The 28,000-nt window shown below is 44.9% G+C and overlaps 1 protein-coding gene across 1 annotated transcript; it reads right to left on the minus strand.

Moving 5' to 3' along the window:
* Window position 1: 1 nt before the first annotated feature.
* zswim8 (zinc finger, SWIM-type containing 8) lies at window positions 2–28,000 on the minus strand. Its single transcript, XM_030771521.1, has 26 exons — window positions 27,498–28,000; window positions 23,785–23,938; window positions 23,386–23,480; window positions 17,312–17,484; window positions 14,998–15,105; window positions 13,884–13,965; window positions 13,289–13,409; window positions 12,864–13,065; window positions 12,394–12,569; window positions 10,050–11,367; window positions 9,793–9,924; window positions 9,337–9,516; window positions 8,983–9,166; window positions 8,671–8,769; window positions 8,341–8,465; window positions 7,717–8,014; window positions 7,193–7,345; window positions 6,598–6,820; window positions 6,094–6,383; window positions 5,490–5,713; window positions 4,766–5,257; window positions 4,413–4,593; window positions 3,932–4,087; window positions 3,487–3,606; window positions 2,659–2,837; window positions 2–688 (listed from the first exon to the last, which is right to left on the minus strand). The coding sequence occupies exons 1-26, from the start codon at window positions 27,673–27,675 to the stop codon at window positions 485–487; spliced, it is 5,847 nt and encodes a 1,948-aa protein (XP_030627381.1). The 5' UTR covers window positions 27,676–28,000; the 3' UTR covers window positions 2–484.

A 28,000-nucleotide genomic window follows, 5' to 3' on the forward strand; every position in this document is an offset into this window, starting at 1 on the left:
TTCCCCAAAACAACCACTTTAACAAATTCACCATTACTCTGTTGCCCTTAAAAGAGTGGGGTATGAATAAAACAGTCCAATCTGTTTGGTGGAAAAAAAAAAGTAGTTACGAGAATAAACACTGGGTTTTCAGTTGGGCTTAATGTCACACAAAACTAAAACTTTGACGACAGGATCAACATCTCAGTCAGGGACCTGTCAACTGATGTGACTCCGTGGAGCCCCAGGGTTTTCGTCACATTCTCACATCCTGGAGTCTTCTAGGATCTAGAGGGAGGTTTGATTGTGCTGCCTGTGAACTGGAGATGGGTAAGTCGAAACACCGGGGAGGGGAGTCGGGGGACGGAGGGCCTGCGCGCGTGTGTGTGTGTGTGTGTGTGTGTTCAGGTGGGCTGGGTTTAGCGGCCGCGGCGGAAGCCGAGCCCATTGGCGCCACTGGCTGAGTCTTTTCCGGATTGGCCTGCCGGACTGAGGTGGGGGGGTTTCAGGGCGAGAAGGTGGCCATCTCCAGGGAGATGCGCTGCCAAAGCTCCTTGGTCTGTTTGCCCCTCTTCAGGTTCTGCAGCACGTCGTTGAACTGCATCATTCCCACCGGCGTAAGGCAGAAAGCCCCGCGAGCGCTCCGGATGATATTCACAAAGTCGTCGTAGTCCGCCGGGGTGAGGTGGATCAGCCGATGATGGATGTACTGTAGGATTAAAAAAAAAGTCAGAGAGACAGGGGTCACAGGAGGACATTACCAGGGTCACGAGTGTAAAACGTTTTGCGACCGTTGGAACGTTCGTTTGAGCCAACTGTGTGATTGGCTTTGTGGACATGTAATAATATTTTACCAGATGACTTGTACTAACAATATTAGGAGTTTTATACTGTCAGTGATTTGGCAACAACAGGTGTCATCTCGACTTTGAGTTTTACCAAACCCATATTATATACAATATACACCATATTGGAGTTACCTATAACCTATAACTCAGACTGACAATACTCTGTCTTAATCTTAATGTGTACATCTATACACATTAAGACTTTTTTTCTAAAACAGATTGCAGATTACAGCACATGGAACATATTTCCCACCAGCAACTTAGGAAATGACTCACTGTCAGTCATGCTAGATTTCCGCTTGACTACAACTCCTGGGTACCTAATCTCATTAACAATGAATGGAGAGGTTGCATAGAGGAGACAATGTCACACTGATGCACCAGAGTAAATAGACGTGTGTGTGTGTGTGTGTGCCTGTATACGTGTATGCGTGTGCCTGTACAGCTGATGAACTTGACTTTAATACAGACTGAAGGCAAGTGTGCATGTGAGTTCCTTGTATATTAGATGACATGAAGCCAAATAAAAGATGACTGGCTTTGTATGTGAATGCATGTGCTTACGTAAGCTGTCTCCTTCCAGACTCCAGACTGTCACTGTCTGTTTGTGCTCTCTCGTTGGTAAAACCCAAGCTGTGAACTCCAACTCACTAGTCTAGATTTAACACTGGGCCCTTCATGCACTATTAATGTGTACTTCGGGCAATTCTCTCAGCCGTTCCTCTCAAAACGCTTCTCTACACTACGTCTCACTTTCAATATCCTACACAAGTCACCTTATAACTCAGTACTTTCTACCCTAAACGAGATTTATTGTGCTAAAAACAATACATAGACTTTAGGGTTGTGAAAGTTTTGTACTGAAACCGAAAAGCACCGTTCAGTAGTCCTGGGCTTGGTTCATGGTATGTGAATAACCAACCGCAGATTCTTCCTCACTTCAGTGCTTCTACGTGTTTTGGGGGTTTTTTTTCCTGAGCGTGATGCCATGACATTGCATATTCCTAATACAGGAAAAAAATTCCTGAGTTGGCTCAATTTTCTTTCAACTCAAACCATGACACTAACTGAGTCATGGCCCAAAAACCAAAATACAAACCGAACCACGGGCAGGGTATGCTTTTAAAGCTCTAATAAACTTATTTACTGATATTAAACTATTATTACATATTAGGCAATTATAAAAATGAGGGCAATCATTACCTGTACCTGTTTGTTAGCCCCTAAAACAGGTTTTCAAACTTTTTTGTGTCTTTCATCAAACCAAGTAATTTTCAGTAAAAAAAAAAAAAACACACACACATACACACACGCATATTTACCACATACTTAACAGTGATAGATATTTAAGTTTTCAACACTGATTGAGGTCTAAGGGCTTTGTAAAAAGAGGAAGAAAGAAGAACAACACAAAAAACCCTCAAACCCTACTTCTAGCCAAAACACAATCTTTAATATTGTCTAAACACTAGCTGATAGCATTAACTGAGTCTCATACAAGGTGGTGCAAAGCAACATTTTTTTTCAGCCTGTCATTAAGAGTTGACTGCCAAACAGCACCCACAAAGAAGATAAAAAATATTTAACATAAAGTTAATTTCACTCTGTCAGTCTGCAGATCCATAGTGTGGTGATACAATTGGTAGATTTCAAAATGTAAAAAGAAAAACAAAAAAACCCCCATTTTTTGGTTAACACTGGTCTGCCTAAATAACACATTAGAAACAAATTGTACTGATGATTTCATTACAAACCAGTGAAGCCTTAAAATGGGCTCAGATGTGACTCTCACAGACTCTGTGGCTTTGGCCGCAGTGCAGTGTAGGCATACCTGTAAGTAGGCTTGCTGACAACGCTGCACTAGCTGGTGGAAGGCTGGTGTGCGGAGGTGAGCGTGGATGTGAGCAGGGTTCAGTCTTTGCAGGGCTTCCATAATGATCTCCTGCAGGACAAAGGGACTGAGGACTCCTTTAGCCGCGCCCACACAGAACTGATACACGTAGTTCACTCCTGCAGGCGGTGAGAGAGACGGGAAGGTACAAGGAGAAGACATCAAGGGATGAATGGGCTTTTATTTGAGTTACTTTGTCAATCATGTACTGCCAACTGCAAGGCCACGGAAGAATTTAACGAACATGACACAGACAGCCACCAAGTCATGTTTAATGGTTGGGGTTACACTCTCTCTCCCTCCTCTCTCTCTCTCTCTCTCTCTCTCTCTCTGTCTCTCTTTAAAGAAATCATGAGATGTACCCAAAGCAGTACCAAAAGCAGTTGGCTTTTGTTGACAGTTGGCTGGAATTATTCTAATGAAATGCATGAAGTGCATTTTCCGTTGTCTTACAAATGTGTTTCTCATTCCAGCTCCTGGTGAGTGATACTATACTCTGATCTTAAGACTGCAGAACATTTTCTTTAATATTTAATAACACCTTTGCTTTAAGACTGGACAGAGTCGAGGAAACACACCTTGGGGTGATATGTCTCTTGCTTGCAAAAAGATATCAAAATATCAATATCTGAGCAACGTGCTTCAACTTTTTCACTCAACCTTCCATTTAATGCTTCCCTCCACTCAGCCAGAGGCAAAGCTACACGTCAATACATATTTCACAGTCAGCTTTGGTAAGACAAAAAAAAAATGGAATGTTCTGCTCACCAAGACGCGCAGCTAGTCCCAGGAGCCATTTGACGTCTTCTGTATAGGGAGGACTTCGGGAAAAGTTGTTGGGGTGATCATTGTGAGCCCTCCTGCCCAGCATCTCCAAGGCCAGCATTCCTGTGCGAGGTGGAATTTCATATAATCGTCACGCCCGTGTTACAATGTTCATTTTTCAAGTGCCGAAAAATATTAAGTTTCATAATGGAGTGGTCTGTGACCTGAAGACACCGATATAATTGCCTTCATGACAGGAAGAGGTCTCCCCGTGAAAAAGTAATGTCACTGCTACCGCATAGATTTCACTGAACTCTGCTTAACCTCATTAAAAAAATACGATATTAAATTTCACTTTTAAATGGATCCCAGCGGAGGTGAAGTAGTGTTAAGGACAAATTGACCATGCCTTAAAGGCTTTCAGTAATTAAGGATTGACTTCTCTCACCAACTCTGTAGGCAGAGTGCAGGTAGTGCAGGCCCTGCTGGCTGACTGGCTGGCTGTGCTGCTCATCTTCCACAGGGAAGGGTGTGCTGACCAATGAGGTGGGTTGGGAGGAGAGGCCAGGAATGGCCTGAATGGTGGAGCCTGAATGGACCCCACCTATTCGGGAGAGAGAGAGGAGAGGGAGATGATGTCTGAAGAGTGGGTGTGATCGAAATAACAAACTGAAGAGTACTGAAGGGTGAATCACCGAAAAATAAATAAATAAATAAAAATCTCGTCTCTAATGTGCTGACAGCTTTCCTTTCAAGCTGAACCTGAAGTGATACTCAACGGTAGTTTGAGATGTAAAAATATGCAAATATACACTTACAAGCAAGAACACACTTTCATCATTATTCCCAGAGCCGCCCCTAACAAACAGCTTCTGACTAAATTTAGTAAGCAATGCCAACAAAAACAAGAGTAAATTCTCTTGGCTCACCTGCTACGGTGGTGCTGAGTGGCAGGCCAGCATCAGCTGTGTGGTAGGGGTGGACGGCAATCTGGGTCATGGATGGGACTGGGACTCCAGGGAAGGCGACCGCTGTAGCTGCCATGGGAGGATGGGGGCCAGTGGCCACGGAGAACGGGTACTGGGCGCCAATAAAGGCTGGGTGCATTCCCTGAATGGGGGCACAGAGACACACGATCGGCGATTTAATTCGCCTCAAGGAGGGGGACGGGACACAGATGACCCCCAGGACCATCAGGTACACAAAGGTCAAAATTCTTGTTCTCGTTTACCTTAACCGCAATTGAGTGAACGAATAAACTTCTGATAGGCTGTGTTCTTACTTGCGGGTACGAGGTTCCGGACACAGGGAAAACAGCAGGCCGGGGAACGTGCTGAAGCGGGTGGCCCAGGTACTGTGGGGTGCAGACAGTGGGTAGATGCGCCTGGATGGTGGTGTAGGGATGCAGGCCTTGGCTGTGTGCCATGGCGGAACCGGGCAGAGCGTGCGACTGGTAGATGGTGGACCCCACAGAGATGACTGGCACCACAGCTGCCGCGGTGACGGAGGCGGTCACCGCGGCAACGCCACCCGGGTCCATGGCTCCTCCGCTGTCCAGCGCCACGCAGCCTCCCTCGGGGGGCCTTCTCCCGGCACCACCGTTGGCCCCGCATCGGCCCGGTGCCTCACGCTGGTTCCCTGAGCCGCCCCCCACGGTCTGTTCATACAGCCAGTACCACTGATGGGCAACCTCAAACAACACCTCTGGGTAAACACCCCCTCCTTTTGCTGCCTCCTCCACAGCCATGCAAGCTTTTTCCAGCATTACGTTATCCTGGGGGGTGAGACACAAGGAAAAAAAAAAAAAAAAGAGGTAAACCAAGACCAACACTTCACACTGAAATGTTATCAAACACAAACTGTGGAAAAGATTTTCTTAAAAAAACGTGTCATTTACATCACTGTAGAACAGTGTATAAGCCAGTATTACTCACAAAATAGTGAAAAACTACAGTGTGTCTGGGAGTGGAAAAATGAGGACAATTTTAGTGATTATAGTTCCGTACCTGTTCTTTGCACTGGACCAGAGCTCTCTGGATCTCGTTGGGGTTGAGGGCATGGGCGTGAGGCAGGCAGCTCAGCGCAAGCTCGGCAGCAGCACGCACCATGTTGGGGTCCCGCGCCCGCGATGCACGGTCGGCAAGCGATGCCACCTCTGGAGGTGTAAGGTGCCCATCCCAACACTCCACCAGGATGTTGAGTGCGGCACTGCCAATTTCCATGGCCTGACCTGAAAGGACAAACATGAAGCAAAGAACACAAACAAGAAACACATTAGGACAAGGACCGGCAGGTTTTTTTTGCAATTAATTTACTATGGAACCATGACAATACCTTAAAATACGACCAACCAACTATAGAGAGAGCAATATGTATATGTGTGTGTGTGTATATATATATATATATATATATATATATATATATGTGTGTAGTGGTGTGTGTGTGTGTGTAGTGGTGTGTATATATACATATACATAAACAAACACACACACACACACACACATATATATATATATATATATATATATATATATATACACACACATATACATAAATATATGTTGCATACATAAAATTACATTTGCAGAGATATTTTGAGGTGTTCCTTACCTGTGATCCATGACACGTGAGAGGAGTAGGTCCTGGAAAGCCAGTTGGGAGACACAAAGTTGTGCAGGCCCAGGGCATATAGGCCAATCTCAAAGGCACAGAGGTGCAGGTTGCGGTGTGGCCCCTGGTGGCCCCCGCTGGCCGAGGGTTGGGTGAAGATGGAGGTGGAGCTGTTGCCGCCGGCTTTGATCAGCACGGTCTTGGCGAGCTCAAAGTAGAAATGAGCAGCAGCCTCCGACGGCTGGTTGGGCACATGCGGAGCGTGGCATTCAGGGCGTCGCCCTTTATACCTGTTTGATAACGAGACATGATGAATATTTTATCTTTTATAGGGACTATCCTTCTGGCTTTCAGTATTCCACAATTGATGAAGGAGCAGCCAGTCTGTAACCCCAACTCTGACATTTACTGCTATGAAGAAAGGTATCGAATGGAGTTATGTGCCAACATGTCTTTTAAAGGTAAAGCTGCATCTTCAGACGCTGAGCATCATCCGTGTCTCACCTGCTGGTGTCCGTGCTCTTTGCTCTAGCTCCTCCTCCAGCCCTGCGTGAGCCGCTAGAGGACGACGAGCCCAGCGAATCAGAGGAGGAGCTGCTGATGCTATCGCTGTCCTGGCCCCGCCCCCAAGAGGCAGCAGCCCAACCCCCTCTGAGCGGGCGGCGGCTAAGAGTAGGCGAGCTGTCTGATGTGGTCTCTGGGGCACTGCTGTCAATGCTAGCCATGCCTAACAGAACAGATAAGATAAAAGGACAACACTCAAAAACGGCTCTGCTCCAGCACACAACAGATCCCAACAGACCCTATATGACAGAACACATGTTAGAATTATTTCAGTATGTGACAAAATAACAAGCCTGTTAAGAAACCAAAACGGGAGAAACCTGCAAAGTGTTCTTTAGAAGCAGGTCACACGAAAACATTAAGTCTCAATGAAGAACAGAGCCATTTATCGTATCATTTATTATTTAAGTCATCACGAGGGCTTTATTGCTACGATTAAAAATCAAAGCAGGGACAGAGACAAAGATATTGGTTATGAGATGTTTAACAGGCGGAGACTGTCTAATCGGTATCTCTGAGTCACGCTCGTCTTTACCAGTATGCTTCTTTTTCTGGCGGACGGGGGAGCCCCAGCAGCGCGTGCCGTATCCCCCGCGTCCCCCGAGTGCCAGGCGACTGGGCACTGTGCCCTCGGGCTTGAAGGGTGCTGCTTCGCTCTGCTGCTCGCACGAGGAGGACTGTGCTCCGTCTGCCAATGCGTGAGAAAGAGCAAATGAGAAACAGAACAGTAACAAAAGAGCAACTTCAACAACCTTGTATATTACGCCGGGAGAGACTGATACAACAAGGCAGAAGCCTGTGTAATTACAAAATACAACAAAGACCACAAGACATTCTCAACAGCCCTGTGAACAAACAGATAAAAACTTAAACATAGACAGTGCAATTATCTGCAAAACACACTGTTCTACACAGAACCAAACTTGACACTGTCCAACACTGATATTCTAGGGAATACAGGCTACAGAGTCTACATGGATAAACTAACTATGCACATAGGGTAATCAGTATTTTTTTTTTTTTAGTTTTCAGCGTTTGCCGAGGCCAGCCGTTTCTTACCTTGCTCTCTGCTTTCACTAATGCCATCTCCTGCTGCTGCGTTCTGAACTGCACTGCCTCCCAGACCCCCCTGCTGCCCGGCTGCACCCCCGCCGGCCACACCTTGCACGGACGCTGAGTTTCCCGTAGCAACAGGTGCTGCATGCTTGGAGATGCCTCCAGTGGCCCCACCAGCACCTTGGGTGGCGTGTTTGGAGGGGCTTTTCTGACTGCTGGTGGCTGGCTTGCTTGAGTAGAAGGAACTCAGCGTCTGAGGCTTGTGAGTCTGGCTCTCACGGTCGAGAAGCTTGTCCAGAATCTGCACAAAAGACGTTGAGGAGAAAAACAAACATTTGGAATTTTTTAGACGTCAACAAGGAGAGAGATTTATTGCAGGACAACACGACTGGGATCAGATTCAGAGCTTGAGTATTTGCTAAGTGGATTGTATCTCTCAAAGTGGTTTACATACCTCAAGTTGTTTTACATGTAAAAGTGGTTTATTATCTCTCCAAGTCATTCCACATTCAAAAAGTGGTAATGGTAGCGGTAGGGGTAGGGATGGGGGCGGGTGAGTGATGGGAAAATACATGTCTCTTTCTGGGATGTTTAGATCTGTGGGCTCTGTTACTGTAAATCAAGTACCTTTTTCAGTTTGCTCTGATCATCCTTGTACGTGATCATGAGAGCGAGAGCTAGGTCTCCTTTCTCTCTTCTAGTACCCTCACAGAGCAGAGGGTGTTCTGCCTCACTAACTGTGGTCTTCATGCCTGAGAGAGAGAGAGAGAGAGACAACAAAAGCAAAGTGAGACAGGAAGAAGCAGAGAAATGACACAGAGACAGATGCAGGAAAGCACAGAAACGGAAAGAACGCGAAACAAAATAATTACAATGATTTTCGTTTGAACGGAAGAGCAAATAAATGATTTGTCTAGAGCAGACCAGGCAGCTTTCACACTGAGCACTGATTTTTACCAAGTGCCGCGACCGCAGCCTCAAAGCCCAGCTCCTCATCACCAGGCATCTCAGTGTTACGGTTACGACTGGGTGGGCGGGACCCCGTGGGAGAGACCACTGATTCAAGAAAACAAGAAAAGGAAGTGGGTGCATTAAAGAAAGGTTGCATTCGTCACATCCAGTCTGCCTCTATATTTCTCAATGATGGGTGTTGAAACAGGAAATATGCCTCAGCTCACTAGGAGAGTATATGCAGGATGAGTGCTTTTTAAAAAAAAAAAAAAAAAAAAAAAAAAAACATCTCTGATATTGTTTATAAGTAAAACTTACCAGGAGTACAGAGCACGTCAAATATGAAGCTCGCCAGCATGAGCGGGAGGACAGGCCTGTAGTCGCAGAAGCTACCGTCTCGGAGTTGCTCGGCTCGGTCCCGTATGGCAGCCATCTCTACCACGCCCAGAGGGATTTTCTTTAGAAGAGCCACCACCTCGGACTCCTGGTACGCCAGCTTCACCTGTGACAAAGGTCACGTGTCACATATCAACCACATCATGCAGAAGGGAGTCAGGTGGTCACGCCTCATTAAAGAGAAATGCTTAAACGCGTAACTGTACTGAATTAACAACAAACAGACAAACAAACAAACAAAAAAAAACCCTTCCAGATTATTTTGGATTTCAGTACCTCCAAAGCCTTGGTAGAAGCAGGAGGTCTCTGTAACTCCAAGGAGAACATTCCTGTACTGAAGGCCAGGTTGTGCCACTCCAATCTCTCACTTAGCACAGTCAGCAGGAAGGCAGCTTTGGACAGGGTGTTAGTGGCCACCTGCGTCTGCCTGCTAGTGGACACCTTACTCTTCTTACCCTGAGAAGAATGTACAAACTCAAAGAGTTACACACGTACCCTGAATCGGATTTATTTATTTGCATAGCATCGTGGATAAGCTGTTGCCAAACAAGCCTAAAAAGGCAAGTGCTTAGGGTTCAAGGTGCTACCATGTACTCTTAAGCACTTAACATTGCACAAACAAACAATGATTAACGTGACTACTGGGAAAAGGAAAAAAAAGAAAAAAAAAAAACAAACAAATATCTGAGGCAAAGTTTAGGCTGGAGAGCACTGAGAGTTCGGTTTAAGTACCTTGGTTTGAGGCTGTTCCACCTTGAGATCCGGCGGGTTAGCCAGCAAATCCCCTGCTAACTCCACTGCAAGACGACATGCCTCATTACTGTAACCATGAGCGTAGAGAGCCTCTGCACATGCAAACAGCACCTAGAACAAATGAAAGGACAGCAATGAGTGCAGTCACTCTTAGTAGCAACAACAACAACAACAAAATGAAACGTTTTGAGCTCAAACAAAAAAAAAAAAACAAAACAAACAAACGATGTCCTTACTTCCATTCGTCCCTCTTGCTCCAGCGGTTTGATCCCGGCGAAAATGTCGGGTTCTTCCTCGTGACTGCTGTCCGGCACCCCTCTTTCAGCGCCCTCCTCTGAGGCAGCGTTCAGATAGTAGGCCTGGTAGTCATCCTCTCCCCCTGGGTCGCCAGCTCCGGCTCCTGCTCCTCCCGCTGCTCCCGCCGCCGCCTCTGCTCCCTCTAGAGCTTGAGGACCCGGGGCGGCCGCTGCCCCGCTACCCTCTCCTTCTCTACAGCCTCTCTGGGGCTTGGTGATGCCCGTGGCTAAAGCAGCGGCCGACGTGGACGGCCTTGTGTCGTCCAAAGGGTCCTCGTCCCCGCCGTTCTCCTCAAGCTCTGCCTCCACCTCCACCTCTTTCTCCACGGCGGCCGTTACCGTGGCAGCCATCGGGCCCTCTTTCGAAAAACAGGGCGAGGCCTCCGCAGCCGGGGCAACGGGGGCGTGCGAGGCGCGTTTCCCGTCAAAGGCGCGGTCTTTGGGGACGCTGCTGCCGCCGCCGCTGCTGCCACCACCGCTGTACTTGCGAGGCTCCCGGAGCAAGGGACTGGGAGAGGGCAGCATCTCGGGTGGAGGGGGCAAGAAGTCAAAGGTGTTGCTGGCTTCGGCTCCCAGCGCCAGACTGGAACCATCGTCTAGGCTCAGCTCTGCAATGTCAGGTTCCAAGGAACTGTCTTCACTGCTGGTGCGTCTCTTCGCGCTGGGATGCTTTCCTCCTCCGCCACCTGAGCCGCTGCACGAAGCCTTGCCGCTCTGAGTCAGCTTAGCTTTCCCGCTACTGGAGGAGGAGGAACCACCGGCTTTGTACACATTTTTCCCTCCCTCTTCAAGTGACAGGGACACACTCCCTCCCAGACGCACCAGCACCCCACCGCTACTCACCCCTGACACCCCCTTCCTCTTGCTTGTGATGGTTTCTTTGGGGCGAACCGCCACTTCCTGCTGAGGTGGATGAGCGCTGCTGCTCCTTGACTTGTGTTCAGTGGCCCCTCCCTCAGAGGTTGGTATACGGCTTCCCCCTCCTCCAGGCTCAAGAGGGTCCCCACACAAGCCAGCTTTGGTCCCCCGCTGTTGCTGCACTGCCCGTGCCCAGCAGAAGGAGGCGCTTTTCTTATCCGTGCTACAGTAGGTGATGCCAGGCAAGGGGTAAGCCACTTCCCAGTTGAAGTAGCAGGATTCCACTGCTGGTTTAAAGCCCTGGAAGAGCTTGTCCAGGGACTTACGGTGCTGACCACGTTTTACAATCTCAATCACCTTCAGGTGCCACTGCTTGAGCTGGGCAGTCAGCTCCAAACGCCTGGTGAACCGTAAAAACACACAGGAAACAGTATTACTACAAACGAAAAGCAGATAAGGCAGGAAAATATGATAAGGCGGGAAAATACGTTCTGTTCGTTTGACCAAATGTCCTGTTAGGCCAAATACAAAAAGGGAGCTTCAATCAGAAAGAAAGCAAAAAAAGCATGAGAAACCTCTGGTTTTACTTCAAAATGACCAGGACTCCCTTCTCAGCTGGAGCAAAGCAAAAAAAAAAAAAAAACAAAGAAAGAAAGAAAGAAAAAAGCAGCTCGGACAGGCATTACTCTCTGAGGCATCTCACACTCACACAACGAGGCAGATAAGCTCACATTCAGACATAGTTTACTACGACTGTAAATATTCATTTATGTCAAAATGTCACAGCTCTCTGCAGAGAGAACTCGATTAAGCCACTGTCAAATGAATGATACTGCACAGTTCACGGGCCAAAGGGGGAATCTGCTCTGCGCCATCTGAAACCGGACTGTCAAAATGAATAAGGGCTTGAGGGAGCCTGGGTCTCAGGCGTTCTGCACTCTCCACAACCACATTACTTTCTGCTCTTAAAACGCGTACGGGACCTCTGCCAAAACTACTATGAGTTGAGGGGAAGTTTAAACTGAAATGGCATATTAAAGGCTGTGATACTGACTCAATGCCACCATGCTTGAATAATAAGTGGCTGTAAGAAAATATCACACTCTATTTCCGATTATATTTTTATAAGTTCACTATAAAGTTATGACATGTCTTTCACTAATGACAGGCAGACCTAGAACCACAAAAAAGGGGGAAAAAAATAAACAAATAAATCACGGTCATGTTTGAGATGACCGCAGGGTCAAAATGTTCCATAGCCTAAATTATAAAAAAAAAAAAGCCATTAAAGTTAAAATTGCTCTCACATAGTCTTACTCATATAAAAAGCTATATACACGTAAATACAGAGGACAAGGGACCAGGAGCAATGCCAGCTGTAAGGGTGGTCAGTTGGACTGTGATCAAAACCCGCTGGTGGCCTCACCTCTGTGGGCTCATAGTGGGGTCCAGCACCGCCAGCCTCCACAGTACCACCATCTCATCACACATGCTGGCACAGGCATGAGCTGCCACCTCTGTCTGCCCGTTACTGCGGCCCGTATGCCCACTGGCACTGCTGTGAGAGGCCGATGTCCGCACGCTGTACCACCAGCCGATGATCTGGAGGGAGAGCGCAGAAAAACACAGACGGAGTTTGAGGCATTTGAGTAATTAAGACTAATTAGAACTGTTCAAATGGACAACGTTGTGCATTATGAATATATGGATTCATCTGTGCCATCCCTGTTCAAAAATCCCAAAGCAAGTGACAATTTTTATTTGTTCAGATATATTTATCCATCCCTGTGTTTGCTTATGGGTTGTACCATTTTGTTAAGAGCTAAAAATTCATCTCAAAATTCAGTAGTACTGGCCTCCCCCGGTTAGCTTAGCCTTAATGCGTATGTGTGCTACCTGCTCATAGGTGAGGCATTGCTCTGTCAGGATCTGGAGTAAAGGTGCGGCATTGCTGTCTCTCCTCTTGAACATCTCCCTCACAATGGACAGAAGGTTCCAGATGCCTTCAGGCTCGCGGCCCCGCAAGGGTCTCAGTAAGCAGGCCCACTCTGCTGCAGCAGGAGGCTCCGTAGAGGAGAGGTACATAGAATTGACATCACTGTTCAGAAAAAAGTCCCCAAGAGAAAAAAAAAACAAAAACAAAAAAAAACAAGGTTTCACAAGGGCACGCGAGGTTTCGTCAGATTATGTGCATACAGAGACGGGTTAGCGTTTTCACTTTATTTAGACATATTCTCACGTGCACGATTTAAAAAAAAAAAAAAAAGCCTTAGATTAGGAAATCCAGAAGTAGCAGAAGTGAAGTAATCCGAGGACCATACCTGAATACCACAGGGGAGGGGCCACAGAACTTATGCAGGGTCTTTTTGATGTTGTCGCTGAGGGTGGACTCGTCCAGGTACCAGGTGCTCTGATCAGAGGCTGAAGGCCCAGCGGTAGGATCTGTACACACAAACAGTGAGGTGGGACAGACTCTAAGCAAACTCGTCTCTTGTTTTCTCTGGCTCACACACCTAAACAAAGTGATGGCTAAATTATTTTAAGCATGAATGATTGCCACTTCAGATCTTTCGGCCCTGGTATTAGGTACCCAAGCATCCACAGATCAGTAACATGTGCGCAGTGTAACTTCTTTGACTGTACGCACAACAAAGTTTCTGCGCTTTTGCGTAACTGTATAACTGTTCATGCTAGCACACGACAAGTGGGCTCAGTGTAACCTTTCACCTGACAGTCACTGTGAAGATAATAAATGGTCATTAGCACCTCTAAACTGTTAACTATGAACTATTCTATAAGGTCACATCTATGAGAGATTAGGACACTGTCTGATAAGAGTAGAGGTTGCTACACTGGTAAAGATGTTAACTGTGAGATTATGAGGGTTAAAATTCCAGAGACAGAGGGGTTACGTACCCGGAGCTCCACACACTGTGTTAATGGCCGTGGACTGGGAAGACAGGAGCTCATCCAGGAGACGCTGGGCTGTGGGTAAAATCTGAAGGCGGCAGGCGGAAAAGGGGGGGGAGAAAAAAAAATTAAGGAAAAAAAGGCTTAATATCCCTAATCGTGTATAATGATTCCTTCAACGTTTTAATCATGACAAAGACCTGAGAGGCGAAGAGCTGCTTGCATGGAATTTCATCCATTCAAGCTTTCACCTCCCACAGCCTTAAGAGATAACGTGCTCTTAAATCAAAAGATAAGGGAAAAAAGGTTATTCAAGACTACTGGCATTGGCCCTCATGCTTGGTGAGTCTTGAGGTAAAGCAGATTTTTAGAGAAACAAAAAAAAACAAAAAAAGAAAGAAATAAAAATCAATAAATAAAACAGCCCCCCCCCCACAAAGCTCAAGTTACCACTAAAAGAAGAACATGCTATCGTTCCTCAGTAACATTACCCCCCCCCCCCAACCGACAATCATACAAGTGAGTAACACGTAAAGAGACAATGAGGCCACTGTGTTCTTTTTATTATCGTTACACGAGGCTGGACAAAAAAGAGGCTCAAGATTAGGGCAGCAAAGCATAGGAAAGGCACAGAGGCTCTTTACAGAAGCCTTACCACTGAATGAAGAAAAACAAACAAAAAACAAACACAATTGTGATATTCTGCAATTAGTGTAGTTGGGCTCTCAATACGGACTTCAACGTCGCGTTTGAATTTGACCGATGGAATTGTCTTTTCATGTGACGACGAACATGACAGTGACACATAAAAAAGGTCACTGGGTAGTATGAGACAACCAACTTTCTGTTCACGTTCCCACGAGTAAACTATTCCATAGACAGTGTGTCAAGACAGGCATGCTATCTATGGAATATGCTACCCGTGGGCAACCAAACAAACTAGACTACAACAATGGAATTTTTGTTGCCCCGGCGATTACACACACACACACACACACACACGCACACACACACACACACTTACTGATTTGAACGCAGTGCTAAGAAAAATTCAGTTACAACTGAGTCATTCTCTGTGAGTGGGTGAGTGAGTGAGTGAGACACAGTGCTGGACTCTCACCTGCTGGGGAAGTTCACTGATGAGATACTGTGCAAACTTCTGGAGCTGGTCCCTCTGCAGCCTGGACAGAGACTCAGAGACTGGTGCTCGCAAACACACAGCAGATGCCTGGAGTAGGATACAGGGAGAAAAAGACATGTCAATATTTTCGCTTTTAATTTCAAATTTAAATTAACAGCCACAAACAAACAAACAAACGAAAACACCCTAACCACTGGAGAAAACTCAACCATCTTTTAAACCAAAGCTCTTCAGTCATAAATTGGCTGATGTATAACAACTAGGCCGTGTTGTGGCACATGATGTCATCAGGTAGCAACTGCTGAGAGCAGACACCTGGCACTCTCCTCTGGGGCTCATTCTCACATAAGAGCAGAAAAGCCCTCATTTGCAAATGGCCTAATGCATAATACATGATCCACAGACAGACAGGCTTTGAGCTGGCGAGGGCTAATTCTCACTTCAGCTCTCGATGAGGTCATTAAAGAGAATACAGAATGTCCCGCAGGGATCGAGGAACAGACCACGGGGTGTGAAATTTGTCTGCCGTGTCAAAGACGCGGTGGGAGAAGATTTAGAACTCCAGCATAGCTCTGTCGGGTTTGGCTGATGAAGAACTAAAGGAAATGCTTCAGATTCCTGGGCCCGAGCATTACATTGGATTAATTGTATGGTTGAAATATTCACTAGGACAGACGGTGGAGGCCAGAAGGCTTCCATTAACAAAATCATAAAGCTCTTCCTGAGAATGTCATACCTTTAATGCCATTATATAATCAACCAAGTTTCCCCAAGAGTTTTTTTTTTTTTTTTCTTCTATCATAAATTCTAATGTGGGACTAAACCGGAGTCGTTGAGTGGAACAGGGTTGTGGTCTATAAGTTACACCATACAAACAGTTTCAGCCTACACACACGCTAAGCATTGGCTGACAGGTGGGAGGGAGCATGGGTAGCTCTGCGCGGTTAGACTGACAGATCACTACTGTTGAAAACCACACAGGGCCCACTCATCAGCTAAAGGGCACTGCTATATTTTGATGCACAGTGAGAAAGAAATTCTCTTTCACATCAAAAACAAAACTAAAAAAAAAATCAAAAGGATGTGTGAACACTGCGGTTATGGCGCTACATCAAAACAGGGTAAGTACGTTAACAACAGTGGTGGGTGACAGAGTCAGTAGGTCAAACTATCTATACTAATAATGAGGGGAGAGGTACTACAGGCTGTTGCTAGGGAAAGGGCTATCCGTATAGACCTCACAGATGTTGCATTGGATTCAATATAATAACGGTTTACAAAACTCATATGAGGTGAAAAGGAAGCAATGGGACGCTGAGTGTGCCTTACATGCATCAGGCAAACACTCAGGTACCATGACTGTCCAAATTTCAAAATTCCACCTAGAGACCTAGTGCAGAATTGGGTACCTTGACAAAAAGCAATGCTAAAATATCTACTCCTTTCTCTTCTCTCCAGAGCGCTATTAGTCTTAGTTACACTGAGAGCCGCACAGTGTATCACCGGTATAGAGTGAGTTGTTTGGAACTGTGTCAGTGAAGAAAATCTCTATTCTATGCTATGCCATAGCAGAAAAAGAGATGCAGCCACGGATGTGTTGAGCTAATCTGAATAGAATCTGAAAAGAACCTTGATGTATAAACTGAGAAACATCCACAAGGTTTAAGTGAAGATCACTATTCAGATGAATGCGCGATGCTGTGTCATAGCAAAGTGTGAAATAACAACTTTCAAGTTCATTTCATCACCCAGTTCATGATTTCACTGTTGACATACTGCAACACAATTTCAAGAGGACCTTTAACGGTGTGATTATGCATTTGCTGGCTGCAATCGAGCCTCGTGTCAAAGTTTATGCAAAGCGAGTTCATTAAAATTTCCCCTGAGCTCGTAAATGCAGATGTGAGCCTACACACAAACATGCAAACGCAAACAAGCCGCCCACAACCTTAGTGTATCTGCTGCTGCAAGGCCCTACTACAAGGGGGATATCAGGACAGAGCAGATCTCTGCCCCCTCCCTCTCAACACCACAGGGAGTCTTCAGACACAATCAAAAACCTTAGCTCTCTCACACCCACATACGACAGCATATACTGTTACCGTGTAGATGTGTGTGTGTGTGTTTGTATACGTGCCTTTGTAAGCGTGCGCTTCTTTTTTTAAACTGCTGTACAATCCACAGTGTTACCCCAATAGGTTGTTAATACACAATAGGTAAACTTCTCAGCTCTTACAGTATAGCTATATCTCATACGATCACAACATTCTTGAAAACACTGTAACATACTCACGTTGTGAATCCTAAAAAGGCACAGGGCCACCACGTGGGCACACCATTTGGCCCCGGCCCCACAAGTGCAGCTACAGGAGGTGATGCGGCAACGGTCGAACATGACAGCGACATTGTAGGAACCTTTTGGTTGGCCAGCCTGAGGTGACACCACAGTGGCACTGAGATGGAAACCTGTGGGGTAGAGGTGTAGAGGGAAAAAAAAAAAGAGAGAGAGTTAGTCTATCGAAACAAACACTTCTCGCAAAAAGCAATGATACAACTTTCTTGGTGCACATGTTCATTTGGAGCATGCCTCACTTATCAACATTAATTGAAGCTATCCCAATATCGCGCAGCCAAACTGTGATCATGATATGCTTACGGAGAGACATTTTGGCTTCGTTTCCTCAATAACGTACATGAGCGACACGCAGTCTGTTTGATATAATATATTATAATACTTCTCTTTCCCTCTTCAAAGTGTGAAAACGGATGACTATCAGGCCTTGCTGTCACAGTGGTGGTCAAGTAACTATTCGTAGCCACCGTGCTATGCCTCTACATGAGCCTTAGAGGCTAGACAGGAAATGAGAGACAGTTTTATTTTCATACACTGAGAAGAAAATGGAGAGATGTGGAGGCAGTGAGAGAGCGAGAGAGCGAGAGAGCAAGAGAGAGAGAGAGAGAGAGAAAGAAAGAAAGAGAGAGAGAGTGTGTGTAAGGGTTGGCCAAAAGCCTTTTACCCACTGGCCACCAGCCAGTTTTCTCCTGGACAGCTACAACAGAGCACATTTGGGGGGGGGGGGGGGGGGGGGGGGTGCAGTGTGCGGCTTTAGCTCGAACCTGCTTTTCCACATTCAACAGGCCCCCTTCAGTGGGCCAACTTTTTTTGTGGCTCCACTTTCTGCTTTTACCTGACAGCCAAAAAGACCTCTGTCCTGACCCATATCGTCCTTTCAGCGAGCAGCAGCAGCAGGGGACAGCCATTCCAAAATGTCACATCGATTTCAAGCAAAAAAGAAACACCCTAAACTCTGTAACCTGTTTTTGAACTGACATAAACTATTCTTACTGAAGTCTTCAAAAAGACCCTGGACCCTAGAAAAACGTCTATCCAAAACTAAAAAATAATTAAAAAAACAAAAAACAAATTCAGGCTATGCACATTTTCGGCACATCTTCAAAAGAAACAAGAGGAAGTGCAATGCCTAAATGCTGTTAATAATGAAAAGTGTAGACGTGTCAGTCTCTCTTGCAAAACAGAACTGAAGTTGGCAATGTATCCAGCCTGTAGATTATAAAGGAACGATTCATCAATCTTTTCATCAGTAAAGAAGTGTATGATTTCAAGATGCTAGCATTAGTTTCTTACGACTAGAAACAATAGGAGTATGCAAGGCCGAAATTTCAACAGGTAATGTCTTTGCCTTGCATACTCCAACTGTGTCCACCTACAGATTTTAATTGCTACAAACTCAACTCTCACACCCGTTCCAATGCATCACCTTCACTGCTGTATATTTAAAAATGAGAAGAGAAAAAGAGGCAAAAAACAGTTAACTTTTCCATTTAACAGTGTCCAGACGAATTGGACTCAGTGAGCTAAGTCTCGATTCCATGTGTCCATCTGGTAGCATTTTGAGCATATTTAATAAGAGCACAAAAGATTCAATATATAACCTGTTCCTTCGTTCATAGTTTTTGTTGTTGTTGTTCTTACAGCACTTACTAATGGTGTTACTAAAACCAACGCTGATTTATCAGGCCTAGAAACATATCAGTGACAGGATTTCACTATGTGCCATGTGGCTACTGACCAGCTGCAGTAAAAAGAAGCCCTCTGTTCACTTGTTACTGAAGATTCTTTCGCTCCACTAAACTATGTTTAATCCCCCATATACTGGGACAAGAGATTTAATCCACTTATCTGGGCTAAATCAACCCACAGGAGCTAAAGGGCTATCTCCAACTAAGCGCAAACTAACAACAGAGTGTGGGAGTAATGCAATAAAAAACAATAATCAGATCAAAAACAACAACAAAAAAACCCTTCTGCAAACACCTAACAAAAAGCATGCAAACTGCAATTTAAAAATATCCTACAAGTTTAACTGATTTCAGTAACTATTACCAGTATGTTTCTTCTACCAATGTCTTGAATTCAACAAGTGAATACATGTTGCTGAAGTCATACAAGAAATCTTAGAGAGTTTAGGCCCAAACTACAAGGGTTTCAGTTGCAAAAGTTACCAAATTACTATGTGTCATGGCAGCCTACAACAAACAAGGAAAACGTCATCAGGAAATGGTTATTGACATTACAAGTTAAAGCTCAGTGACACTGAAACCAGACATGTAACAGCATAGCTTCTAAAAACCACAGAACACTCGCTTAAAAGATCTCACAGAACTGAATCTCCACTTCCATAACCCAGCCTCAGAGAACCTGTACAACATGATCTTTACCCAGCTGAAATTTATAGTAAGGCTAACATTTGGAAACCATTTGGGACTTGACACAGTTGTATGACAATGCATAATGTAGTATAATGAGCACCAAACCTGGTCTTCTGAGAAATATTACAAGCTCATGTAATCTAATGAACCATCCACACTTTTTCAATCATCTGGACAGCGTGCTTGTAAACTTGCTGACAACGCACAGTCAGCTCTGCTCAACGGGCTCGGTAAAAGGTGATAACTGAAGAGAGAAATCAGCACAAGCTGATGAAGACCACCGACAATACACGTACAAGAAAACCTAAGAGGAGCCGTCCTACGGACAGACTCTCTCTGTCTCTTCCTCATGTTCGAGATAGTTGAGCTATTCCATGACCTGTTGGGGACCAGCATCCCTCAACAGCAGGAAAGCAAGGGGCTGACAGCCCGCCTTGCCTTGACATAATTTTATGAAACCCGGCAGACAAAGAACAAGGCATCTTCCAGAACCGAGAGAGATTCTTCCACAAAAGCAGCAATATCAAAGCACATCTTCAAATATTTGAGCAAATCACAGAGACGGAGCTCTGGAAGCCGGGGGAATGGGATGATCTTTACACTGTTTCATACAGGAGAAACGCAACAAACCCACTCTTTTTCTCCTGAAAGAGGCGCATGAAGAAACACAAAAATTGAAGTCAGTTGTGTGCTTGTGCTGCTGCCCATCAATGAGATGACCTTCAAAGATGACCTTCAAACACATTCTGCTAGTCACCTGAGAGGGGACAACAGAGGACATTCTCAAGGACAAAGGTATCTCATTTGTCTGAACATGTGTACTCTCCTCAAGGTTTTGGGGTCCCTCTCTTCACTGGTCTTTCATCAACCATGTCATGAAATGAGAGACCGAATCCGTTAGGTGATGCCTGTGGTACCATGGCTCATGGAGGACCCCACCAGAAGGGTTATAACCAGTCTGCCTCCGGTACCTGGCTGGACAGAGAACTCTGCCGATCCAGCTTCCCAAGAACAACTGGGTACTGGCCATCTCATTCCACTTCAGTGACAAGTGTTGGAATTGACTGACAAATTTAAAGATGACATCTGTTATCCCTATGAGGACCATCATAATTGAGTGTGCAACACAGTCTTTGTTCCACACAGGCCCTTGCAGATCCCTGAGGCCAACCATATGGAACCTGAGAAGGAAGCTCAATAGATAAGGTAACTAGGTGTCACTGAAGAATTACTGAGACCCTGGCCCAGTCTTACAGTAGCATACACATACACAAACCTGAATGGTATCGTCTGTTTCCTCAGCGATATCTGGCAGACCAGTTACACATCATTCTTTGGTTTCTACCCCATGACCCTGGGGGATCAGTTGATAGGCTGAACATATTACGGCTCTTCCCAACATTGAAACTTACAAAAGGGTATTCACAGGTGCTGCTTATAACCTCCACAATCCCCACTAAATTCAGTACCAAATTCTCCATTTCGGCTTCAAGCAGCAACAACCAGCTTCCAAAACCTAATAGCCATCCTCCTGCAACTACACCAGCTATTGGTTTACCTGAATGGCACAGAAAGATTCTGAAAGCTAGTGGAAGAACTATGCTGGACTGACTGCCAGCCCCCAAAAATGCATGCACATGGACAAATAGAAGCAAAATATCTAGGTTACTTGAAGGTCACCTTTGAATGCAGTAGGTGGAGGCCATGAGGAGGCCAGAAAAAAAGGATCAGCCAGTTAAGGATGGAAGAGGCAAGAGAGCGTTTCCAGAAATTCGAAAAAGCGTCCATGGCGTTAAATTCTCCATAATTAGTGCCACTCCAAGCGACTGGAAAAGAATGAAGTCAGCACCATGGAGAGTGATCGCTCATCAAACTCTTTACACCACACTTGGGACATCACTATTCCGTTTTATATTTTGTAAATTAACACCCATCCAAAGGAACAGTATCTTTTTCTCAACTGGGTGTTGGGTTAACCTGCTAGTGCAGTTCTGCAGTGTTACACATGGCTTACTTTTGGAGCAATCTATAAGGAGCCTTCAAGCCATTCTGCAGGTTCCCAGATGTTAAACATGACAGTCAATCTATTATAATGTGGGTGATGATCACATGGGAGTCATCAGATCTGATTATTACTCTGGATACTAGAAATATGGCCAAGCAATACAAAACTGTTTTAGTCGACCAGGTGCACCTATGATGCAAACATAGTTTCCTTAAGATGTTCCCATATCCCAAGACGGCTGAAGAGATTCAAGATTGACTTCATCTTGATCCTCGTGAAATAAGAAACTTTTCATGGTTTCTCCAATCACCAGATCTAAACATCACTGAGCTTTAATGGGGAGTTCTGGAATGTAGAGCGCAGTACATAATGAAGAATTTCCAACTCGTTCATTTCTCAAAGAACTGGAAGCTTTCCTTCAAGTAAAATGGTTCATTATACCACAAACACTTCTAAAATTTGTATGAAAGATTTCTAAGAAGGATTCAAGCTGTTCTAAAATGAAAAGGACAGTCCTGCTATTTATAAGTTAAATATTCATAAATTATTTCAAGCTTCCATCATTTTGTTTACGCATGGCATGCCAAGCAGCCTTTAAACCAATTTTTCTTGCATAGCTGTAAAACTGCTTTCAGGATGAACATCTGATAACTTCATTTCATTTGTGCCCACTGCTGAGGACCAAAGGGGTTTGATAATAATGTGTAGCTGCTGTGCTGAAACACTGGGGGCATTGATTAGTGTGGAGCAGGGCAGACTCGTGGAGGTGTCTGGGCAGGCAGGGTCAGGCTTGGGCCAGCACAGCTCCTGATTGCACCCAGCTGCATAAAGACGAGCTAACACACGGTCCTCAGAGTCCAGACAATAACACTCATTGATGAGGCAGTGTCAAAGCCCCCCCCCTCCGTGACAAAGACACCGGGACAAAAATAATTTCAGTGTCAAGATCTTCCTCACGCTTTTGCAATGACACAAGGTAACATGAGACTTTTTTGTTAAATCTTTACACAACATACAAAATCGCCTGATCGAATAAAAAATGGATCTGGTAAAGTGAGTGCACCTAGAGAGTGGAGGAGAGTCTGAATGAGTTGATGGGTCAGGTGTGATATCAAGCAGGGCATGAAATGCTCTATTTTAAACCCCCACCCCACTAAAAAGAAGATGAGTATAATTTACATGAGCACAGTGGTACACAGTAGCTATTCACTATTCATATCCATGTTAAGTGGTTAAGATTAGGTGGGGTTCACTTGAGATTCACATTTGAAATCCCTTCTGAGCCAAATTTGGCAACCGTGGGCCAAGGGCCCAGGAAAACGCGACTTACTGTTTCCTTGAGTACAGCTGTTCGACCGGGTTACTCTCCCCTTATTTGGTAAGTAGTGGTAAATAATGGTCACATGCCTTTGAAGATTCAGGCTTAGTTATGTTGTGTTCTCTCTGCATACATAATGCTGCCCATCTCGTAGACAAAGAAGAGCGATCCGCTCGGCATGTATTAGAGGAGGCTATATGCTAGCCTCACTCACCTTAACTGAAGATAGTTGCCACATGAAGACAAAAAAATTAAAAAAAAAATTTTTTTTAAAAAGATGGATGGATGAGGTGGTATGTAAGGGGCTGCCCACCTATTTGCAGAGGGTCCTTCACTGCCCTCATCCTGTAGAGCTGTTCACCACGCTGGAATTCATCAGGACTCCCATTGGCCAGACAGGAATACAACCTTCATCATAAACATAAGAGATAAGAGATAACAATAAGTAGGTAGAAAAAGACGGCAAGTCATACAGCCAGGTCATAAAATTGTCCGATGAAACATAAATATATGGCAGTGTACTTAAGAAAGTTCCCTAAATGCTACTGCTCCAAATCACTGATAATGTCAGATGCCAGGAGTTCTCCTGCTGTTAAAAGAATTTCATTTATTAATTTTTTTTTATCTCTTAACAGGGTGAGTGTTTCGCGTTTTCCGTGTCTAAACCAGACAACAGAATCAGTGAAAGGAAGAGTAGAAACCTCAGCCTTACCTAATGTCCTCCTCATTTTCAGGGAAGCTCCAGTAAGCAATGCGGAGCTGGAGCTGCTCCGGAACAGGAGGATAGACCTTCTCCACCACCTCGAACGGGATGTGGAACGCCACTTGCTTTGCAGACAGCTCCACCAAGGGAATGACCTGTCCATCTAAAGGGAGACCAAGGGGAGATCTGAAACTAACCGCAAAAGTTGCTGTAATTTTCACTTTTACGTCATCAGAAAGTAGCAGCTGCGGCTCTGCGTGTCATCTGAATAACAACTGACCTACAATTGACCAGCATTTGTCCTACTTTTTTTTTTTTTTTTTTGAACCTTCATCGGTTTCACCTAAACAAGGATACATGTTGATTAAATGACTGTGAATATTAAAAATAAATGTGGGTGGGATGGGAGAGACCACAGTCAGCTTGTCTGGTGCTGAAATTCGTCATGAGTAAAACCATCTCCTGGTCTGGGCCCTTTTATTTATTTTTGGTGCTTGAGCCTAAGAGTCTGCCCGGTCTGATCAAAAATCACAGAGGTGACATGATTTCTTACCTTTACAGTCAATGGGCACCCAGAGGTTCTAGACTGGAGGAACCCAAGATACAGCCTCATCAAATAGCCTTGGCCATTATTTGAAACAGCCCTATTTGGGAGAGCTATCTGATGTACTAAAATAAAGTGAATGGTCTCACTTTACTGACAGCACACTCTTCCAAACCTTGTCATGTGCTGTCAATGACCATTTATGGCATCAGGAAAGCCATCTGACCAATACTACCGTGGAGACTGGCAGCAGTTCAGACGCATTTGTGGCAAATGGAGAGTAGAGAAACAATACATTAATTTCTCATGCTCAGAAGTGAGTTCAGGACCTGAGGCAATCTCTCCAGTCCTTTGTGCATGCACCCCAGACATCACAGAGCGCAGGAGCCGGACAGCTGCCAAAAAAGCCTGGACACTGCTCGCCCGGAAGGGTTTTGGTTTCCTGAAGGGTCCTGGACCCAAATGACCCCTTGCTCCAGACACAAATTCAGTAACTTTGATGCTGGAGTCATTAATGTACAAACGCTACAGCGAAAAAGAAAATCAGTCGGCAGCAAGAAACTCTAAATAAGTATCTAAATAAGATCAAAAGGCATATGGGTGCTTTGAGCAACAGGCTGCATAATGACATTTTACATGAATTCCACTGAGTTTCTAACCTGTGTGCATAATATGATTAAAAAAGAGAGACAAACAAACAAAAAAAAACATTGCCCCACAATTAAAATTCTGTTAAACTGAATCTATACTCCTGTGGAAGACCCCACCACACTACATGAGCACACATCTGTTTCCACTGAAACAATTTTGTGCCCCGACACGCACAAACACATCAGCGAGTGGGTTGTTATGATAAAGAAGTATGAGGCAACAGAGATGAAATTCATTACAGTCTCCTTCTCAAAGCTGACTGTCACCACATTTTAAAGTGGGATCAAACATTACAGGCGGTGAAACAATAATCTATCAATACACTGCACCTGTGCACGTCACAGAAGCACAGTTTGCATTGCTGAGCCAAAACACGCACCGGTTTTCCTACGAGCACGTCTGGATAGATGAGAACTATTCATCTGTCTCTAATTTCTCCTTGCTCTGTGTTTCAGGGACAGCTAACAGAATCAGTGAGGAGTGTTGCTCAGGGCTAGAGGCTTCACTTTATCTGTCTGCTGTAAGGCAGATCTGCTCCCCATTCATCAGAACCAAGAAATTCTGGTAATGACCTCAAATACTACTCATCTGCTGTGTGAAAAGTGTGAAGTGGTAGTTCAAGGCACATCTAAGCCGATATTACAGGGCCTGAGCCACAAGGACATCTACCAATGAGGTAGCAAGACTTCAAGTGCATGTCCCCATCTGACACTTTCCCGTTCTAATCGTGCCGTACTGTGTGTCATGTGGGACTCAACAGACTACAATGTAGGCATCCATATACTCTCCAAAACCAGTAGCCGATAATGCTTTTTTTATTCTATTCGGACGAGGGGCGAAAAATGTGACCAACTGAATTAAAGACCTAGTAAAACCAATGCATAATAACAGATCCTTTTTCTCTGCGCACAAAGAAACTAGTAGTGAGATCCAAGAATCCAAAATTACATTGCAAATATTCATTCAACCAAATTTTTGTGGCTACAAGAATAAATTAAATTAGACTTCTCAATGAGGAAAGATGAGTGTACTTAAAGTGAAATTCTTTTTATGACTAACTCTTTCTTTTTTTTTCTCTCTCTCTCTCAAAGTAGTAGTGACTGAGAGCAATGTCACACAGTGGTCAAGGGCTAGTTTTGTTGTTGTTGTTGTTTGTAGAATGCTTTGATCTCTTGCAGAGGTCAGAGAGAACTGAAGTAAAACTGAACCAGGGCCAGGTGATGTACAGACATGAGGCTGCCACAGAGCAGCTGCTCATAGGCTTTTCCACCTGGCTTTGGAAAGGGCTTCTGACGTGGGGGGAGAAGAGCGCGTAACTGCTTTCGTGCATGAGCACATGTGTTACGTTGACTCATTCTGTTGAGTCAGGTGACTGAGTCACAGCCAGTCATCGGCTGACTAAACAGGGTAGACCAATGGGAGAACAGCTCTCATGGTCTTGGTAGACAGCTGTGTCTTTCTGTGACTGTGAAAAGGTAACACAGCCTCTCGTATTGTCGCAAGTCATCGCGCTGTTTCCCTGCCCACGAACACAGAATCAGCCGGTCACCAACAGAAGCGAAAAAGCCAACCAGAGGTAGCAGATGTACGATAAATTGACAGGTGTCTGAATGTATAAGTTCCCCCGGGCCAAGAAAAAGGAGCTTTGGGCACGTGAAACACCTCTGCTTTACTCTTAGGGTAGATCCGACTAAAAAATGAGAGGATTTGGCGTCTGCCAAGTCTTCTGTGCAAGATCAGCTGCATTATGCAGGTTCATCGAATGGGGGGTTTATTGCTTAACCACAATCCCCGGCTTTGAGGCAATGACCTGCATGAGACAAAGCCCTTTTTTTTTTCCACAGTCCTCTGCTCCACCCAACCCCCACCACTCCTTCAATCCAAACACTATCACACATGGGCCTCCCTCCTACAACCGCGCCCCCCCCCCCCCCCCACTCGCTCTGAGGCACTTTCTAAATGCCCTAATCTCCTACAACTCGACACACAGTTGAACATTCTACAAAGATGCTTTTTAAGTCATCTCTCCTCACAAGCAGATACTGTCTTGAAATCTCCACTAGCAGAGTGTCCCTAGCTTCAGGAACCTTGAATGATATAGTCTGACTGATTCAAAGAGTTTTTCCTCTGATCAAAACAAAGTAGTCAACATAAATGATATTTAATTGTCTTTTTTCTAAATAGGTTGTTCTTTACGCATAATGTGCCTCTTGTATGGGTGTTTTATGAAATGACAGAAAAATCCAACAGGTCTCAGAAAAAAAGGACACACAAAGAAGTTCTCCACATATGTGAACTACATCTGGTAGTTCAAAACAATCAGGGCTAGGAAGAACTGTGACAGCAATTGTTAAACCCATATTGGAGGAACCCAGCTAAGACTTTATATGGACCTTGGTCTTAGGTCACTTGAGGGTTTGGACATCATCACACATTGACAGTAATTGTATTGCTATGTCTTTGAGAAAACAAACCACAAATGTGTCATAGACATGCAAATGTGAGAACAGGACAATGTTTAAATTACCTTTTATCTTGACAGTAGGGGAATTGGGTCCAGCTGATTGTTTTCTCCATCCCCTCCAGTTCTGACAAAGACTTTCTGCTTCTGATATGAAGGAGCAAAGGGAATCCTCTTCAAACCGGTCTGAGTCTTCAAAGGAGAACCGCTCTCCGTCTTCCCATTCAGCGAACATTAGTTCCATTGCATTCGTTATATGCAACTTAGAAAAGCTTATGACTGAAACAGTGTCGTAAGTCTTCCTTTAATAAAAACAAAAAATCTCGCAACTGACAGCGTACACTGGCGAGGCAAACATCAACTAGGCAAGTTTTGGGTGGGGGAGGGGTAACGCTTACAAACCAAAACACTGCAGGGAACTCCACTTCACTCTTGCAAGCAAACGACAGTTCTCTTTGTGTAGTATTTCTAATGAAGTCTATTTAAACGAAGACGAAATGAATGTTGCAACAAAGCGTAGCCACTTGTTCATGACGGCATGCATAATTCAGCCTTGGACGTCGAAAAAA

This window comes from Chanos chanos, chromosome 4 (assembly GCF_902362185.1).
Source record: "Chanos chanos chromosome 4, fChaCha1.1, whole genome shotgun sequence".
Lineage (NCBI taxonomy): Eukaryota > Metazoa > Chordata > Actinopteri > Gonorynchiformes > Chanidae > Chanos > Chanos chanos.